Source organism: Trachemys scripta, chromosome 1 (genome assembly GCF_013100865.1).
Source record: "Trachemys scripta elegans isolate TJP31775 chromosome 1, CAS_Tse_1.0, whole genome shotgun sequence".
NCBI classification, from domain to species: domain Eukaryota; kingdom Metazoa; phylum Chordata; order Testudines; family Emydidae; genus Trachemys; species Trachemys scripta.
This window is the reverse complement of record NC_048298.1, coordinates 138,134,502-138,154,202: the sequence shown is the minus strand read 5'-3', so window position 1 is coordinate 138,154,202 and position 19,701 is coordinate 138,134,502. Positions and strand designations below refer to the sequence as shown.

The window sequence follows — 19,701 nt, the reverse complement described above, 5'->3', positions numbered from 1 at the left end:
TCATGGTTATGTTAGGATTGAGGGGCATCAGTAGAGCTGTGTGGGGTCCTCAGGTCTGTAATGTCACCAGTAAGCTAAGTGGTCTGTGTGCTGGGGTTTGAGATAAGGTCCTGTCCAGTACTGCATAAATGAGGAATTACATTACTTGCAGTATTGTGGATTTGGTTGTTTTTTTAAAAAACAGTGTCTGTAGGATTTGGAAAGTCTGAGTCAGATTCTCTTGCAGCTGGTTGCTGTGGGGAGGGGGTGGGGAAGAGACCGAGAGGGACCCTGACTCACCAGAGCTGCCAAGTCTCTCCTTACATGTAGGATTTAGTGGAAATGAAGTCACTGATGGGTGAGGGAAAAGTGGGAGTCACTGGGTGAAGGAATGGGGTAGGGCTTGAGGCAAGGAAACACCAGCTGCTGAAAAAGGAGGAAAAAGAAGGAGGCAGCCCCATGCTAGGGCAAGAGATAAAACACAAACCCGCAGGGGGAAACCTAAACTGAGGGGCTTTGACTGAGCTGGGGGCTGGGAACAAGAAGACAGGAGTGGATTGGAAGGGGCTGGGAATCAGGATTGAGAGCCCTGGCAAATCTCGGAGGGGGGGGAGAGAGAGGGAATCCAGGAATAGAAAGTAGAAAGGGTATGAAATATGGGCCTTCCATAAGCAGCAGGAGAGAAAGCTGACACCTCCCTCTCCTGAAAACACAGAGGGAAAGGGGGGGAGGGTAATGAGATGCTGATTTTAAGAGTGGAAGCGCTGCTGTTCCCCCTTCTCTCAACAGCCCTGTCTAGTGCATTCATCCTCCCCCGTTACCTCATTGCCACATTCCCTAGTGAGTGAGCTCAGCTGTTCACACAGCCTCTCTCCTTTTATGGTCAAACAGCTTTGCTTGGGCGAGGCCTTTTTGCTAGATCCTAGGGAAGTCCTTGGGCCCTCTAGCTCCACCCAGAGCCACTCCTCTCCCCCCTCCCCCTTTTTTTGGCAGACAGGCAACTGAAGTAAGTCCAGATTACTGTGTAGGGGGCAGAGAGAGCGTCCCGCTTAGCCACGGGGAGGAAGGAGTGAAGCTGGGCTTGCGCTCCAGCAGCAACAAACTTTTAGGCCAAGGGGCACCAGCCTTCTCTTCCTGAATTTCTCCCCAAAGGTGAGTCCTCTCCCCCACGCTTCCTTTGGAGAAGAGCTTGTCCTGGGTGAAGCTCTTGCCTCTTAGTTTTATTGTAACTTTATGCTCAGAAACTAAATGCATGTTTGTGTAGCAGGGAACCCCACCCCCCAATTTCCTACCACACCCACTGGGGCTGAGAGGCTGAACTTGCTGTTGTGTTTTGTGGTCTATGCTGGTTGCACGGCTTGGGCCGTTCTTAGCGTTAAATTTATGGGTTTGACGTCTCTGCGTGTCCGACTTCTTTTCCGGGGGAGCCTCAAACTTTTGAAAGCCTGACGAACTATTTGGTTGGCTGGGATAGGTTCCTCCCTTCCCTGAGAAAAAGAAATACCTTCCAAGTCGCCTCCTTTCTTTTGTAAAGGTTTAGCAATGGGGAAGGAGAAGGGGGTCTGCTGGCTGGTTTGAGTTGAGACACTCTTCTCTTGTGTGTAAGTGAGACCCCAGAGCCTTTTTCCAGATGTGTTTAGGTGGGGAAAGAATCAGTAACACTTTCGGGAACTCCTATCCTCTACCTTCCAGAGCAGGGATCTGAAGATACTTGTGCCTGCAAATTTGTGACTGTCTGGAGTTTGAAATACGTTTGCATGTTTCTTTCTTGCTGTGCAGAAAAGAAGACGGGTATTTAGTTATGTGAATGTTCACTCTAGGCTTGGCTTGTAGCTTTGAAAGTTCCCCTTTCCCCGGTCCGATTCCTGACTACAACTTACATGCAGGGCTTAGTGACTGGAATAAACTCACTGGTGGGGGAAGGGAAGTGGGGGGGGGGGTTACTGGGCAAAGAATGGGGGTGGTGGTTGAGCAAGGAAACACCAGCTGCTTGAAAAATAAATGATTTTTCTTTTGCTGGGCTTTGTAACTTTTTTGTCAGCCAAGCAAACTTTGCAGGATTAACCAGAGTTTGAGGGGGTGGAAATGCGTGCGGTGGGTTTTTTTAATTTAAACAAACCAAAAAAACTGAAGTAAATCAGCTTGATTCTTTCACTTCATATTTTTAATAGCACATCCCCTTTCTCCACTTTCCATTTGGAGGAGGCAGGTGACTCCGTGGGTGCAGTTGCCAAAGTTACTGTATTGTGGTGATTCTGAAACATTTCTCTGTCTTCCCTCCCCACCCCCCATTACTCCCTGCTTGGTCTGAACTGATAGTCTCCATAGCAGGGTTTCTCAAACTTCATTGCACTGCGACTCCCTTCTGACAACAAAAATTACTACATGACCCCAGGAGGGGGGAACTGAAGCCTAAGCCTACTTGAACTCCAAAGCCAGGCCCTATAACTTGAGCCCTGCCACCCAGGGCTAAAGCCCTCAGGCTGCAGCTTCAGCTCTGTGCAGTGGGGCTTGGGCTTTGGCCATGGGTCCCAGCAAGTCTAAGCCACCCCTGGCAACCCCATAAAAACAGGGTCATGAACGGCTGCTTCATAGGGAAGGAATCATTTTGGAGGACGTTAGGGTGGGTCTTTCCTTCCATGTTTCCTTCCCTACTCAAGGGTGGGATGCACTGGTGACTGGGCCATGAAGTTCAGGTCATGGAGGCAGGAGCGTAAGACAGAGTTGGTTGGTTTCCCCTTGGTGGGTCACCCAGTAGGTATGGTTTAGGTCAGGGATCTACAGCACTTATATAGGAGTCTGTGATACCCTTAAAATGGATTGCTTTCATGTAACCAGTGCAACTCTGGCCAGTGAAAGGATCTAAATCTCAATTTCTGCCCCTAATCAGTAGAGAGGGGTCATGCATAGGGTAGCTACATAGCCCTTGCTTGAGGCTTTGGTGTCATCAGCCTCTACAGCTACATGGAGTCTTCTGATTATTATTGTAGCTGTCAGGAAATATCTTCCTTTGGGGTTTGATAACCCTAATTTAGGCTCAGGCTTGCCTACGTGACACTCCCTCAGTAATTTTTGTATGCTTGAATAACAGGACCCTATTAATGCACATTTCATAATTGCAGGTCAGGGTTGATGGGTACCAGTAGAACAGGGGGAACCATAGCATGCCTAGGGGGAGGAGAGGTAGGTCAGTCTAAAGGCATGTTGAGGAAGTTTCAATCCCTGGCAGCTCCATTTTCCCTTCCCTCTAGGCTATAGGGTGGCTGATGGACAAACTGAAGGTATGCCTTCCTGCTCCTTTTTAAGCAGAACTTGGGATAGACAGGGGCAGCTGTAGGAGGGAGGCTGCTGTGAGGAGAGAGAGGCTTCGGCCTAGACCGAGTATATGGGGAAAAGGACTGCTCTGGGGTCAGGGAGATGGGAACAGCTGCTAGGTATCCGCATGAAGCAGCTGAGGTCCCACAATCCATCTCTATAAAGACCAGCCCCATTATAGAGTATGATCATGAGGTGACTAGGTCTACACATAGAAATCGATCTCTCGGGGATCGAATTATCACGTCGCGTCGGGACGCGACAATCGATCCCCAAATCGACGCGCTTACTCCACCAGCGGAGGTAGGAGTAAGCGCCGTTGACGGGGAGCCACGGAGGTCGATTTTGCCGCCATCCTCACAGCGGGGTAAGTCGGCTACAATACGTCGAATTCAGCTACGCTATTCGCGTAGCTGAATTTGCATATCTTAAATCGAGCCCCCCCCCCCCCCCCCCCCGTAGTGAAGACCTGCCCTAGGATGTGATCTTCAAGTACCTACGAGGGGAGAGGATTTTTAATGGCAAAGGGCACTTAAACTAGCAGGTAAAGGCATAAGAAGACCCAGTGGCTGGTAATTAACCATTGGAACAGTTTACCAAGGTACTTGGTGAATTTGCCATCACTTGGAGTCTTTAAATGAAGACTGGATATCTTTCAAAATGATATGCTTTAGCTGAAGCAGAAATTAGTTAGAAGCAGAATCACTGGGTGAGAGTCTATGGTCTGTTATGCAGAAGGTCCCAATAATGGTGGCACGGCCCCTTCTGGGCTTAAAATTTGGTAATCTACTCCCCAGCACTCTTATGGATGCTTGAATCACCCAGTGCCTGACCTTGGGAGAAATGAGATCTTGTGGTTTCAGTCACTTAAGGCTTGTCTACAATGGCACTTTACAGCGCTGCAACTTTCTCGCTCATGGGTGTGAAAAAACACCAACCCCTCCCACCCCAAGCGCAGCAAGTATCAGTGCTGTAAAGTGCCAGTGTAGACAGATCGTGCACCAGCGCTGGGAGCTGTGCCCCTTGTGGAGGTAATAGCGTTTTAACGTTGCTTTAACATTTAAATGCTTTAACATTGCCAGTGTAGACTAGCCCTTAGTCAATGCTGATGACTCTTCTTCTCTCACCAACTCTCAGCTGGATGTAAGTATAACCAGGAGAGGGAGGGCTGGTGAGGATTGGTTCCAATATAACTAAGGCAAATACACATCTACCCAGATATAATGCGACCCAATATAACACATTCTGATATAATGCAGTAAAGCAGTGCTCCGGGGGGAGCGGGGCTGCACACTCCGGCGGATCAAAGCAAGTTTGATATGACACGGTTTCACCTATAACACGGTACGATTTTTTTTGGCTCCCGAGGACAGCGTTATATTGAGGTAGAGGTGTATCTGAGATCTGAGTACTCCCACAACTTGGGAGAACTTGTATGGGTAAGTGGCCCACGTAGGTCTCCTCAGTGATAGCAGCATGGTGGAATAGCTGCAGGAGGGCTGTTTGCATCGCTGGGGTTGTTACAGCAGCCCGTCATCATCCATGCTGACTGTGCAGCGGCAGGCACTGTAGAAGTTTGTTGTTCAAAACAAACTAAGTCCAAATGCTGGCATACTTGCCTATGCACCATTGGGCGCATTATTGTGTGTGGTCAGCATGATAAACTTAATGCCTCTCTGGCCTGGACACCAGCGTGGGGGGGAAATCCTAGCAATGTGGCTCTTATTAGGAGATCACCAATAGCTCCTGGCTGTTGTGAGTTTGGAAACATCCTGAGGGCAACTTGTGTGGTGGTTTGGGGTGGGGAAGGGGAGGGAGATGGGGAGAGTTTCAGGTTTGCCACATACAACTTAGAGAACTCGCTTTTCAGGACATGGCTGGGCTCTGATCCTGGGAGTGGAAATGTACAGCAAGCTGCATTCCAGCTAGACCCTAGTAAGATACCATCGGCAGGATGGAGCTGTGAGCATATTCTGGGGCAAATAGGAAAGTGCTGCTTGCTGTGCTGTACTAGGCTGCACCCTGAGGGGGTCAGGCCATGGATCGGCTTGCTTTAGGGCAGCATCTATACCGCAGGGGCTGGGAGGGAGTGACTCTAGGAATGTCAATGAGGCTGGCTGAATCCAGGAGCTGCTTCCTGCAGGAAGGGGCGGGGGCAGGGCGGGCAGCCGTTGCAGCAATTGAGTAGGAGCTCTTGCCTATTGCTACAATGACAGGAAGGGACAGCAAGACAGAAATGACAGCAAGACAAAGGGCTTGGCTGGGGAATGTGTGACATTATGGAATCGCCCAGGCTTCCTTTTGTTCTGCTTGTGCTGCAGCTGTTGGAGCTTCCCCACTGACCAGAGGGGGCTGGGGGCCTACAGGTAAAAGGATGGGGGTGGGATTGTGAGGAGAGGGGCTGCAGGAGGAGAGGATTGGACAGAATTGGCAGGGATGCAGTGGTAACATAGGCTTGGGGCTTCAGGAGGGCATGGGGGGTGGTGTGATGCAAGGGATGCTAAAGCTGCCTCTTGGTGTGCAGGGGCTCCAGTCTGAGGTGTGGGGATCTGAGCCATCTGCAGAAGGCTGGCTTCTCTAGCAATTGTCTTCTGCATTGATCCCAGCTTTGTCCTCTTGGTTTATCATTCCTGCCCCTCTATCCCCCCACGTTTAACCCCATTCAGCAAAGGGCTGAAGGTGGAGAGAGTTTATTGGTGCTTTGGCCAGTTGTTCTTTCCCTGCATCCCAGTGAGGAGAAGAGGAGAGGCGCTTGTTCAGGGTTTGCCTCCAGGTCAGACAGTATTTCTTGCTTCAAAACATATTTCTGTCTCCCAGTCCTGGGGGCACCCCAAGCTCTACTCGTGCCCCTCTGATCTCACTCAGGTGCACCCACCCTCCAATTCTGTTTCCTGCTGTGCCTTTCTCCAGATTCATTTGCCCTGGTTTTCCTCTGCAGGGTCATGTCTAATCTCATGTCTGTGTCTCCACTCTCCTTCTGCCCCCCAGGTGCTGAGCAGCCAGCAGCAAGATGGCATCCTCTGGTAGCCCGGGAACTCGTATGACTTCCACAGTCAGCATCAATATTTCCACTCCAACTTTCTACAACCCGCAGAAGAAGTTTGCACCAGTGGTTGCCCCTAAGCCCAAAGTGAACCCCTTCAGGGCTGGGGGTGCCATGCCTGGGAATGCCTCAGAGCTGCCACTGCCTCAGCCTTCTGGGGCTGGTGCCCAACGTGCTCAGATAGGGAAAGTGGGGGAGATCCCACCAGCTGCAGCACCTTTGCTTGCTGAAGGTATGTGAGATCCATAACTTATTACTCGCTCCATCTGTGGGAGCTGATGTGCATTCCTGCGTTCTCAGTGCAAATGGTCTGTGTCTGGCCTAAACAATGAATAAGGGAGAAGGAGGGGATGCAACTTGTTACAAATAATAGATGGGTGCTCACACTGGGCGTGTAGCAGGACTCCAGAGTGGGATACAAAGGTGTGTGTATGGGGGGGACAAAACATGGGGAAGCAATTCTGACCACTTTGATCTAGGTGTTCATAGCATCTTCTTCCCAAAGAGGAAAGGAGGGTGGAGGGGGAAGAGAAATTCTGGTCTCTCACTGGTCTCTCTAGAGTCTGTAGGAATACCATAAATATCCGTGTAGGGGGCTGTTACATTGCAGGGAAGAATCCCCCAGCTTGGCTCACTGTGGGGATAGCTCACACAGTCTTCCATTTCTGTGATTCATCCCTTAGCTCACTCTGTAGCTTGTCTCAGATTGTGAAAGCTCTTCCCCTTTGGTCTCACTCATTTCCTGCCATTTCACCACTGTACATGCCCTGCCTGAGTGGGTGGAGTAGTTGCAGGGGCAGATGGGAGGTGCCATAAACAGGAAGTGAGACATAGCGGTTTGCCTCCCTGGGTTTTGTTTTTCTCTTGTGTTGAGTGTTTTTTTTTTTTTTCTTATGGACAGGGTTCTAGTGCCAATGTAGCTTTTACTTTAGCTTTTGATCCCTGTTGGGGCCCCTTTTCACTCCTCTGAGGCCACCTGGTGATTCAGCCCCCATGCTGGACCTGGCCAGTGCAAGCCACTAGGAGTATCATTACTATCCACGTTCTCCTTCTTGGCATCCCGGTATATCACCACCCAGTCACTGGGTTTGTCTTGACTAGGATAGGTGGTGTGATGTTAGCCACCATCTTCTAAAAGGCTAGTGTAGACAAGACAATGCCAACTTTAATGTCTGCTAGCTGGTTGAGTTAGTCTAGCAGACAACCTAGCTGATGTTCTAATACCATCTTTAAATCCTGGTTAAGACACAAAGTCACAGAGGAGATGGGCAGTGCTGGGAAAACTTGCTTGCCTCTCTTGCCCCCCCTCCCCCTCTTTTTTGGGGCAGTGTATCTGCCTTGACTTCAGTGCTGTTGCTGACCGTACTCCACTGGTAAAATGAGAGCAGGATTAGGCCCCCAGTAGTTATTTGGTGGTCAGAATGAGGAACTGAGATGGGGAACTTTTTCTCTTGCCCTCTGAGTTTCTTCTGTTAATTTTCCCTACTTAAATGCTCAGTCCCTGTTCCTGAATTCAGCCCTCTGTGGCTTCAGTATTTCTTCAGATATATTCAAGTTCTGGGCTGTGTGTGCTGCAGCCAGCTAAGAATGTCTATGGAGATGATGGCTTACAGTGTGTGGTCTGTCATTGCATAAGAGACACTGACTACACTGGGAAACATTAGGTTGGTAGCAGTCTATCCTGTGGCTTCTCTTCACCAAGGTCAGTGGCTGTGCCAGCTCCAGGAAGCTGTGGTGTTGTCCAATTGTGAATACTAAGCAAGAGTAGAATGGGGCAGTTGCTTGATGGGAGGGTAAGAAAATTGGGGTATGTGCTTTCTTCCTTCTGAGTCAGTAGTGACCCCAATGCCCCATGGTGATGCTATGCTGCATAGAAGCATGGAGGAGACTGGATAGATGGTGGTTGAGCTGTTGTCTATATCAAATGCTACTTCATTGAGTTATGTTCCTGATGCAGAATTACAGCCCTGGGCTTGAGCTGGGGGGAGGGAGGAAAGAACTTGAACAAAACATTGTAAACATTTTTTTAAGGGTGCTACATGCTGGGAAACTCAAGGTTACACTTTTAAAGTGGACCTGCAAAGAGTGGTGAAAAGTGGGCTTTGTGCCCTTTCTTTGCTACTTTATAGTGGATAAAGGAGGCCTAAAATTCCCTCCCTCTGGGGAAAAAATGGAAGGTTGTGTGGTGGTGGGTTTTTTCCCTTCTCTCCTTTTCCTTCTCTTCTCCCCCCCCCCCCCCCCCCATTTCTTGCCTGGGAAATTCAGTCCCTGTCTAGCCTGGGAGACTCTGGTGACTAGAGAACTAGTGAAAATTGTGACACTAGACAGCAAAACTTGAGCGGGGAGGGGACTCTTAATTAGACTGGTTAAAACTTTTAAAAACCCTACTCTAACTTCAGTGAAGAGGGGTGCTCACTCATATAAATCCATTTCTCTGTTGTGAAGTCATATTTCAGTGTGTTCAAAATTCTGCACAAACATGAAGATTGGATAGACTTGAATCCTTAGTACTGCTTTGTGAAGTACTCGTTCTTCCCATTTTACTGAGGAGGAAACTGATGCTCAAGCATGAAATGACTTTCATAATAGGCAACGTAGCTTTATTAATTAATCTCTGAACTGGGAGTCCAGAGAACTTTGAGCTCCCATTTCTGCTACTGGCTCACTTGGACAAGGCACTGCTTCAAACCCTTTTTTCCCCCAGCTGGGAAACATGGGTAATATCCACTGCATGGGCTGTGAAACTCACTTTTTGTTAATGATGGAGTCTGGCTGTTTGTAAATCACATACTGAGTCCTTGGAAAGGAGTTGTACAAATCCAAAGCTGCCTTGTTAGGGCCACCTATTGGGACAAGGCTGGGACTAGATCTTGTGTATTGCTGGCTTCCAGCTTTCTGCTTTGTCCACTAGATGTCTGTTTCTGTCCAAACAAGATGGCTGCTTGAAAATGGCAGGGTGATCATAAAACACCCAATATTCTCAAGACCTTAAAAAGGAGCTCCTGGACTATGGGGAGATGCAAAAGCCCTTACCATAAAACTCCAACAGCAAACAACAAACTTTCTCATTGAGAGCAGACAAAACATCAAGCCAGCTGGGAGTTTCTAGCCCAAACAGTGGTTAATATTTCATTCCAAAGAAACCCCTAGACTTTCCCAAATGGTGGCAAACTTTTTTCTTCCCTGTAACTTCCCTATCTCTAAATTCCCTCTCTGATTCACTCAAAAACTTGCAACAAAAGTCTAAAAGGCTTTTGCAAGAGGCTAAAGAGAAACTTCATGCAGATTGATTTTTGTGAATTTTGAAGCTTAATTGTGGAGACTCTCTCTCTCCATAACAAAGGCAAAGAGAGAATGCCATGTTAATGTAGAAAATAAATATAAGATCATGTAATGCAATGCTAACTATCAACTTCTATGGCCTGTTTTTATACAGGAGGTCAGACTAGATGATTTAATGGCCTCTTCTGGCCTTAAAAAGTCTATGAAACTCCACCACGCTGCACAGACAGACACAAAGACATAACCAGTATTACACAAAAAATACAAGTAGTATAATGTTAAATAGGAAGAGAAAAATGCTACTGCTATGCAACATGGCAAGTTAATATTGCTATAAGAATTCTCTCGTATCTACTATTGAGGATTAAGATCAAGTTAGTGCAGGTGCAATAACTAACAATTATCCTTTTATGAATAATGGTATGAAGCCATTTTGGTGACTAATTCATAATCTGTGCTGATACGGCACCTACCATCCTGGCAGATCTTGGTTCCACTTCTGCAAACTGCTTTGTGTTTGAGCAACTGTTTTCTTTTTGCATTCAATCTTCCAGCATTATCTTTCCTTCCTGAGTTGAAACAGCTAAATGGACTTTGCTCAAACTTTCCATTCAGTTAGGAGTGTATGTGTATACGCGCATGCGGAAACCAAGGTTTGAAAATTCCATTTGCTGGTGGCAAGTAGGAAGCTTTCCCTGAATTGGGGGTCAAATTGCAGGCTTGGATTGAAGGTGATGTACTCTTTCATTCTCTAGCTACAAAAATAAGCTCTGCCCACTTGAGGAGAAAATGAGATGGTTCTGTCAATAGACTGCAGATGTTCAGAATATGATTGTTCCGCTAGGCTTTCTGTACTTGGCTCCCTCCATGAGAGCTTCTGTGTGCATTGGGTCCCGCTCCTTGAACAGGGAGGGGAAAAAACAAGTGGTATCTCCCCAACTTGTGGTGCCAAAATGAGCTTGTCACTCAGAGTACTTCCTTTCATTTTTTTACATACTTTGAGCAGTGAAAGAGCTAACAGCATTGACAGTTAACTTCAATACCAATTGATACTTTAACAAGTGCTTAGATGAATGGGGCAGTGCCTACATCCCTGAGTTCTTGTTTCAGTCTCTCTGCAAACTCAAGCAGACCATGCTGCTACGGTTATGCTTGTTTCACATATTCATGGTTTTCTTTGCAACCATAAGTTACTAATCTATTTTTTAAAATGAAGGCAGAAATTTGGAGAATGAGAGCAGCTTGAGAGGAAGTCTGAATAACACCGAATTGGCTAAAAGGAAATCTTACACTTTTTTTCTTAAAGCTGAAAGCTTATCTTATCCCTTGTAGCTTTGAAGAGAACCTCCCAAATGTGACCCAGCATATTTCTGATGGTTGAGTCTAACTTTCCCAAGCAGCAGCAGGTCAAAACCAACAAGGCTAGACAGTTTCACTTCTGCTGCTCCTGCTCAGAGTTCTGTATCCAGCAGTGGAATGGACAATAATCAGGTCAACTTCATGCTGCTAGTCAGGGGTAACTATAAGCAGCAATAGAGGCACTGGATCTAGGGTAAGGGATATAGTAGTGGATACCTCCCCTTCCCTAGCAGTAGCCAGAAGCCTTTGTAGCTTTGGGTTATGGGGAGGAGAGAATGCAAGGAGATTTCTCCTCGCTTCTAGAAGGTGGGGAGGAAGAGGGTATAGGTTTATCAGATCTCTGCTGGCTAGAGGATCCCCTAAGCTGGGCCTAGGGACATCTGCCTCATAAGAACCTCAACTGGAGGAGAATTGAGCTTTTTACCAGAGCATGATCCCTGGACTTGTAGGTTCCTTCCTCTCATCTCTACCTCTGTCAAGAAGGTGTCTGGTAAGTTTCTCAAGTCCTTGTGGAGACTGGGCACGGGAAACTTTAACCCCAGAGCCAATGCTTCTTTCAGCTACCAGAAAAAGAATAGTGGCTTCCAACAGCACCCTAGTGTCTGCTTTGTGTGATGGGCCAGATAGTCTAATGCAGCTGCTCTCAACCTTTCCAGATTACTGTACCCCTTTCAGGAGTCTGATTTGTCTTGTGTACCCCCAAGTTTCACCTCACTTAAACTACTTGCTTAATGAAATGACAAATACAAAAGTCATAGCACACTAGTACTGAAATTGCTTGCTTTCTAATTTTTACCATATAATTATAAAATCAACAAATAAATATTACACTGAAATGTAAGTACATTGTACTAGGAGTTGTTTATACTGCTCTATATACTAACGAAAATTTCATACAGACTTCGCTATTGCTTTTTATGTAGCCTGTTGTAAAACTAGGCAAATACCTAGATGAGTTGATGTACTCCCCTGGAAGACTTCTGCATACCCCCAGGGGTACATGTACCTAGGATTGAGAACCACTGGTCTAATGCACCAGTTCCCAAACATGTTGTCCATGTGTACTTGCTGGCAAGTTATATGGTGCTGTCTGCTTAACTTGATCATAGAATCATAGAATCATAGAATATCAGAGTTGGAAGGGACCTCAAGAGGTCATCTAGTCCAACCCCCTGCTCAAAGCAGGACCAATTCCCAGCTAAATCATCCCAGCCAGGGCTTTGTCAAGCCGGGCCTTAAAAACCTCCAAGGAAGGAGACTCCACCACCTCCCTAGGTAACGCATTCCAGTGTTTCACCACCCTCCTAGTGAAATAGTTTTTCCTGATATCCAACCTGGACCTCCCCCACTGCAACTTGAGACCATTGCTCCTTGTTCTGTCATCTGCCACCACTGAGAACAGCCGAGCTCCATCCTCTTTGGAACCCCCCTTCAGGTAGTTGAAGGCTGCTATCAAATCCCCCCTCATTCTTCTCTTCTGGAGACTAAACAATCCCAGTTCTCTCAGCCTCTCCTCATAAGTCATGTGCTCCAGACCCCTAATCATTTTTGTTGCCCTCCGCTGGACTCTTTCCAATTTTTCCACATCCTTCTTGTAGTGTGGGGACCAAAACTGGACACAGTATTCCAGATGAGGCCTCACCAATGAATTGTCTGTAACTTGAAGTCTTTAAACTGCATTTTGAGGACTTCAGTAATTCAACCAGAGGTTATGGGTCTATTACAGCAGTGGGTGGGTGAGGTTCTGTGGCCTGCAGTGTGCAGGAGATCAGGATGGATGATCACAACAGTCCCTTCGGACCTTAAAGTCTGAGACTAAAATGCATCAAATGCTTTGGTAACTCTCAAAGGTGCACAATTACTGTGTTTGTCTTTTATGCAATGGCAAGTGTGTTGGGAATGGTCTCTGTGATGCCAAGCTTGTGAGTTGTGGGATGGGAATTAGAGACCCCATAGTTTGACCGTTCTTATGTCCCTCCTCTGGAAAGCCCTCGATCTTCTGTCTGAGTGTTGCTGGAGAAGCATGGTCAAAACCTATCCCCCCCTCTTTTTTTCTCTTAACCCCTTCTTCTTCCCTGCAGAGCTGCCACTGCCACCTCCACCCCCTCCAGGAGAGGAGACAGTCATCTCCCCAACCTGTGCTTTCCCCCCACCCCCACCACCATTCGAAGAGCCCTTCCCCCCGGCCCCAGAAGAGGTTTTTCCTTCTCCCCCTCCCCCCATGGCTGACGAGGGGCTTGTGACTGGGGTGCCTGCCCCACAGGTAAGTATAGCTGTAGCTGGTCTGGGGTTCATTTCTTAGGTGGGCCACTCTAGTTCCCAGTGTTCTGAACATGTGCAGGCACTTGGCAGGGCTGTATGGCCTTGAGTCAACATCTCTGCACACACACCTCAGCACTGGGAAGATGCTGGGAGCAGAAAAGCTCTCTCACTTCAGGCACCTCCTTGGTGTTTTCAGAGTGCTTTGTTCCTGGGGAAGTCACTACTGTGGTACCATCTGTCTGGGCCTGCATTCCGTACTGCCCACAGTGCTCGCACAGCATGCACCTAACCCCCCACCGTCCCATCCAGCTTGCCTCTCGCCCAAAATCAGTTGTAGGATTATGCTGTGATCCCAGGCCAACAGCATTCTGTCCCAGCAGAAGACTGGGGTTGGGAAACTCACAGTGGGATAGAGGATGCCCCCAGGTTTGCAGCTGTTCCTGATGGGGGTGAGTCACGTAACATGCCCTATTTCTCTTTCCTCCCCCATTGGTTGGTGACACAGGTGCGTGGGAAGATGAATAGCATTGATATGGAGATTGACTCGCTGTCCTCAATGCTGGATGACATGGAGAAGAATGATCCCTTCAAATCCCGGGTGAGCTGCCCTCCAGGTTGCATTGTATTCTCTGGATGGGTCATGTTGAAGGGGAGGGGTGGTAGGCTGGTTTCACTAGGGGTAAGGTGGGGTCAGGGGGATGGCTGAATGGAGATTTTGTGGTAGGGGCCGTTACTGAAGTAGGAAATGGATAGATAAACCATGGGGGGAGGGGGGAGGGAGCATAGCTGGAAGGGGGAAAAAATCTGTTGCAGCATAGTCAGGGATGTTTAGTGGATTGAAGGGGTAGCCAGATAGATGAGGTGGGGTGTGGAGTCAGGGAGGAGAAAGAAGGGCAGCTCTAGCCTCAACCTCAGACTGTGGGAGTGGATGAGCTCAGTGTGTCTGAGGTTGGGGATTGCCTCAAGCAGCAATGCAGACTCTTCAAGGACCTTATGCTGAAGTGCCTCAACACACCCTGCAAAGCATGGTAGATAATCACTTGCATAATACTGATTGGCTGTCTGTTCTCCCCATCTCTTCTCCTTGCAGGTGTCTCCAGGATTCACAGCTCCCCTGGAAACCCCTTCTGCCCCTAAAGGCCATGTAGAAATCATGGCTGCACCTAAAGATCCCCCAACTCCTGCTTCTTTCCCCCCCAAGTTCACCCCAAAACCCAGTGGAGGATTCATGCCAAAACCTTCTCAAGTGGATGTGGTCCCTGCACCAGCACCTTGGGCAGCCCCAATGCAGCGTAGAGACTCCCCAGCAACACAGTCCAGAGCACTAGCCCCATCTGCACCCCTTCTTCCCTCAGCCCAGCCTGCCCCTAAATTTACCCCACCCCCTGTTGCCAGCTCCCCCAAATTTGGATCCAAACCAGCTGCTAGTGCTTCTGGGGTCCCCACAAACTCCATGAGATTTACTGCCCCTCCCCCTACTCAGACCCAATTCACAACCCCTTCAGCTATGGGCTTGGCCCCAAGGCCCCAGCCTCCCAGTTTCACCTATGCCCAGCAGCAGGAGAGACCTCAGGTGCAGGAGAAGCCACATCCCACAGGACAGCCTGCCACCCCACGGGACATGGTAAGGAGCAGAGCCATGCTCCAGATGGCTTGTGACAGGGAATGTGTAAGGGAAAACAGGGTTCCCTCCAATGTGTGAGGAAAGTTAGTACTCATCTGAGAGGGAGCAGCTGAGGAAGAGACTTCCCTCAAATAAGATACAGTGGAGGGGGCAGGCAGTAGGTGGAGAAGGGTATTCCCCAGAGATACCAGGGAAGGGGGCAGGCATTGCAGGGTGCTCCTGAGAGATACTGTGCCAGTGGGGAAAGGGGCACAAACATGGGGGGAGAGGGGGCTCCCATCCCCCAGTAACTGCTTTCTGGCGCTGAATGTCTTCCCCTCTTTCTGCAGCACAGGGCTCTTGTGGGAACTGGTTCAGAGCCCCCCAGGGGAAACTCCTCACTGACCATGAAAGAGGTGGAGGAGCTGGAAATGCTGACCCAGAAGCTCATGAAGGATATGGAGAACCCACCCCATGCAGAAGCCTCCACTTCTGGTGGGTGCTGGCAAGTGAGGTCCCCCTGTGGAGAAGCTGAGTATTAATCTGGGTTGTGGTGGCTATCCCCCTTCTCTAACCTTCTTCTCCCTCCTATGGCAGAGCTGTGCGGCCTCTGCCGGAGGCCCCTGTCCCGAACTCAGCCAGCTGTGCGTGCTCTTGACCATCTCTTCCACGTGGAGTGCTTCACCTGCTTCAAGTGTGAGAAGCAGCTGCAGGGGCAGCAGTTCTACAATGTGGATGAGAAGCCCTTCTGTGAGGACTGTTATGCCGTGAGTGATGGAGGGGGCCCAAGGTGTGGGGCATTGCTGTGCTGGAAGGGGAATGGGCATAGGGGTGCTGCTATGCTGTGAGTGGGCACAGCACTCTGTGTGGCTGGCCTGCCCCAGTCTTCCCTCCCTCAATTGCCTGAAGGAAGGTTGACCCTCCTGTCCAGGGATTACTGTTGGGTTGGGCTGCTCTTATCTCTGGCTCACTTGCCCTGTCTTCTCCCTAGGGTACCCTGGAGAAGTGCAGTGTCTGCAAACAGACCATCACAGACCGGATGCTGAAGGCCACAGGCAACTCGTACCATCCCCAGTGCTTCACCTGTGTGGTGTGTCAGACCCCCCTCGAGGGGGCATCTTTCATTGTGGACCAGGCCAATCAACCCCACTGTGTGGATGACTATCACAGGTAGGCAGGAGGCATCTGGCCAGAGGAGGAGCCAGCCCCACAGGCAGGTAGTCTCCCAAGAGAGGGGAGTCCCCCCCCCCCACTCATCCTTGCTGCAGGGAGGCCCTCTTCCAGGCTTGGCTGCCTCTCAGCTCTCCTGCACTGTTTAACTGGATTCCCATTGGGAAGGCTGCTGTTGTCAGTGTCTCCTCTCCTGTGTGTGCTGCAGGAAGTATGCCCCCCGCTGCTCAGTCTGTGCTGAGCCCATCATGCCAGAGCCTGGAAAGGATGAGACGGTACGTGTGGTGGCCTTGGAGAAGAACTTCCACATGAAGTGTTACAAGTGTGAGGTAACCAGCCTCTCCTCCAAATCTCCCTCCATGTCTCTCTATGGCATTGTCCTGTTCTCAAGCCTGTCAGCCCTCCCACGGGGCCCTCCATGTGCATCTGTCTTCCCCCACCCTGTGTCTCGTTCACATTAGTGTTAGTTGTCACTGAACTTCCTGTCATCTTTTTTCCCCCCCAGGACTGTGAGAGGCCTTTGTCTATTGAGGCAGATGAGAATGGCTGCTTCCCCCTGGATGGTCACGTACTGTGTATGAAGTGTCACACCACTCGTGCCAAAGCTGCGTGCTGAGGGGCTTGGAGTGGGGTATGCCCCTGATACCTCTCCTCCCCCATGCCAATGGCCTGCATTCCCCTGCTCTCAATGGTCCAATCCCTTTGCCCCACAGAGCACATTCCTACTTAGATACCCTGGCAATGATCCTTCCTTTACACAGGGATCACCACCCCATATCCCCTCCTCCATGCCAGGATCCCCCTCTGCAATGCCTGCTTTTCCTGGTCCCAGTGCGTTCCAGACTGGGGAGTGTAGGAGATCCCTCTGTTTTTCCCCTAAATTGCTCTAGAATGGACATTTCAATAGTCCTGGAGGAAATAGGTTGGCCTCTCCAACTCTGTGCTCTCTCACTCCTTCAGCTCCACTTGGTAGAGCTAGACATTACTACCTAGTGGCTGTGTCTGAGGCTAAAGGTATCTTTGCTCCATGGAGCAGTACACGTATTTGACATTGTGAGATGAAGTGCCCGTCTTTTCAGTGCTCCTTTCTCTGCTGTCTCCCTCACCCATATCTAGGAGCATAGGCATATTTCTGAGAAGAGTGGAGACAGAGCTTGGTGGGCGGCCTTGCTCCCTGGGCTGGAAAGAGTTAATCTAGGTTATAGCTTTCTTGCCTCTGTCAGAGCTCACCAGCTGACTGATCCTGTCTAACATTTTTCCCTGACAGATAAACCTGTCAGTCTGGGGAGGGGCCTCTCACTGGGTTTGGGACCCTCTTCCTCCCCTCCCAGAAGGTCTGTACTCCCCATTTCCTTTCACTCAGTGTCTTCCTTGGTGCTTGGCCCAGTCGCTTGGCATAGCAAACTATCCAAAGGATTTGTGTTTACACAAAGGACTCCGAGAGCTCATTGTGGAGGCTGCCAGCACCCAGTAGGGAATGGCCCCAGGGTGTGGTATGAGGATTCACTGCCAGCACAAGGTTGGAGGAATGTCTCCCCAGGTACCAATAGGCATTGCTCACTGTTACTGGGAAGGCTGCAGTGATAATTGCAATGTCCTAATTAGCTCTGCCTGTCACTAGGATGATCCCCTCTTCCTGGGCTGGAATCACTCTCTGACTGAACCAGCATTTTGGATATTGTACTTTCCAGCCACTATGTGCATCTAAATAAATTTTTTTTATTGAAATCTCCTCCTTGGTCTGTTAATCCAACCTTGTGCATGAGAATCACCCTGTTCCACCACCATACAGCTATGAGATAGCATTGCTGTTCCAGCAACTGTCGGTCACTTCCCCATTCTGCACCTGAACCCTGGGGCTATGGATTCTGACTTTGCATTGGCAATGAGAAGGTCTGGGTCTCCCCGCCCTATATTATTAGCTTCCTCTTCAAACTGTGTAAGCTGAAGAGCTCAAACACTCTATGAAAATCTGGCCCTTAGCTCAAAGGTATTTAGACATATATTGATGCAGATAAGACACCTGCTTAGATACCTAACTTCTGTTGAAGCATCTCTAGGAGCCTTAATACCTAATAGCTGAACCTAAAGCCCTCCATACTTTTGATTAGGTTAATTGTTTGTTTTTCTGGACCTTCTCCAGAACTGAGTGGTGCCCAACCCTGAATGCACGTCCTGCTTTGGAAGTACCATAGCGTCTCTGGGCTCTTTCACAATGCTCCTGTTGTCTCTTCTGATTTTTTTTTGACACCTAAATCTTTTTATGGATCTAGCTTAAGTGACACAAATCTTCAAATCTCCATTCAACTACTGCCTAATCTTCTAGGCACCTAAACTTCCTCTACTAAATCCCTTAGGTGCCAAGTTTCTGCCAGTGAGCATGTGCACAGCCTCTTCAGTTGAGGTGCCCAGGTGCTTATCTCACACTTAAGCACCAGTGGTATCCTCAGGTGGGGAAACACCTACTTTATCTTGCCTGTGGGGCCTGTTCCAATCAGAGTTTTCTCCAAGCATGCCAAACTCCACATAAAATGGTGGGAGGGAAGAGTAGTGGTGCTGCCCCCTCTAATCCTTAGCCCACTGGTTAGAACTCTCAACTGGGATGTGGGAGACAGGGTTCAGTTCCCTCTCTGCCTGATGTGGAGAAGGGAATTAAATTTGGGTCTCCTCTTCTTCCCCCTCCCCCAGCTGCAAAAGAATACCCTAACCACTGGTCTATGGAGTCCTCCTTTCTCTGGCCTTAAGTACTTACATAGTAGAACAGCTCAAACAAGAGAATGAGAAGCATGCCCCAGGATACCCCATAGACCTAGGGCATCTGCATGGAAATGGGGGTGGGGTGGAACACAAGTTCCAGTTTCTTCACATCAGGCAGAGGGGGCAATTGAGCCTGGGTCTCCCACAGCCTGGGTGAGTGCTCTAACCCCTGGGGCAGAAATTATAAAGGGGGAGGAACAGCACCATCATCTCACTGTTTGTGTTTAAAAAACAAAACAAAAAACCCCACTTGCCTAACCCCAGAAGAGGGGTTTGTGGCTGTGAATCCTGAGCAGAGATAGGCACCTAACCTGTTAGCTCTGTCTAGTGTCTCTGCAGCACTCACAGGAGTGAAAAAGCAGGAAAATCTTTAGATGCTATAGTATGTAGCTGGGACTCTGCTACACATGGTGTAAGTAGAGAATGAGGAGGGGCCAGTTTCTCAGTCATTTTTCTGAGTAGAACCACATTGTCTCCCTCACTTGTAACATGTTTTGTGATTAGCCAGTACAGTATGTAGGTTGCCTTATTTTTATGATTCTAAATGCATACCGTGAGAATCTCAGAATATCAGGGTTGGCAGGGAGGTCAGGAGGTCATCTAGTCCCACCCCCTGCTCAAAGCAGGACCAATCCCCAGGCAGTGAGTATGATCAAATTTTTGAGGCTTGAAAGTCAAACTATTAATGCAATTTTCTATTTGCATTAATAGAGACAGACAACAGTTGCCTCTCTCCAAAGATCACTTGCAAACTGAGAAGCAACTGACCGCTGAGGCATCCCACTAGCAGCTTTGTGGTCATGTGAATGCTTGATGCTTCTAGCAAGCAAGAGGTTATGTATCTAATTCATAGGCCTTTGTAGCCTGAATAAGAATCAGGTGGCAATAATACTTGTTGCTTTACACATAAATTCTTACATTCATTCCATCA

At 48.8% G+C, this 19,701-nt stretch overlaps 1 protein-coding gene across 2 annotated transcripts; it reads left to right on the top strand.

Annotated features, from left to right (window-relative positions):
• The first annotated feature begins 953 nt into the window (after nt 1–953).
• On the top strand, nt 954–17,745 carry ZYX (zyxin). Of its 2 annotated transcripts, none has more exons than XM_034786708.1 (10): nt 954–1,131; nt 6,283–6,569; nt 13,060–13,241; nt 13,746–13,838; nt 14,331–14,864; nt 15,194–15,338; nt 15,441–15,610; nt 15,835–16,013; nt 16,222–16,342; nt 16,519–17,745. In XM_034786708.1, exons 2-10 carry the CDS (start codon nt 6,305–6,307, stop codon nt 16,627–16,629), a joined length of 1,800 nt encoding a protein of 599 aa, XP_034642599.1. In that variant the 5' UTR covers nt 954–1,131; nt 6,283–6,304; the 3' UTR covers nt 16,630–17,745. The 2 variants fall into 2 exon arrangements, with proteins under 2 accessions (XP_034642599.1, XP_034642604.1); XM_034786713.1 differs by lacking the exon at nt 954–1,131 and adding an exon at nt 5,510–5,660.
• Nucleotides 17,746–19,701: the final 1,956 nt, after the last annotated feature.

What these genes read in the sequence shown, in the direction of transcription:
- ZYX (XM_034786708.1), top strand. Translation starts at nt 6,305, where the DNA reads ATGGCATCCTCTGGTAGCCCGGGAACTCGTATGACTTCCACAGTCAGC. An exon ending in ATGATCCCTTCAAATCCCGG is followed by an intron (nt 13,839 to 14,330) that starts GTGAGCTGCCCT and finishes TTCTCCTTGCAG; the next exon opens with GTGTCTCCAGGATTCACAGC. An exon ending in TCTGTGAGGACTGTTATGCC is followed by an intron (nt 15,611 to 15,834) that starts GTGAGTGATGGA and finishes TCTTCTCCCTAG; the next exon opens with GGTACCCTGGAGAAGTGCAG.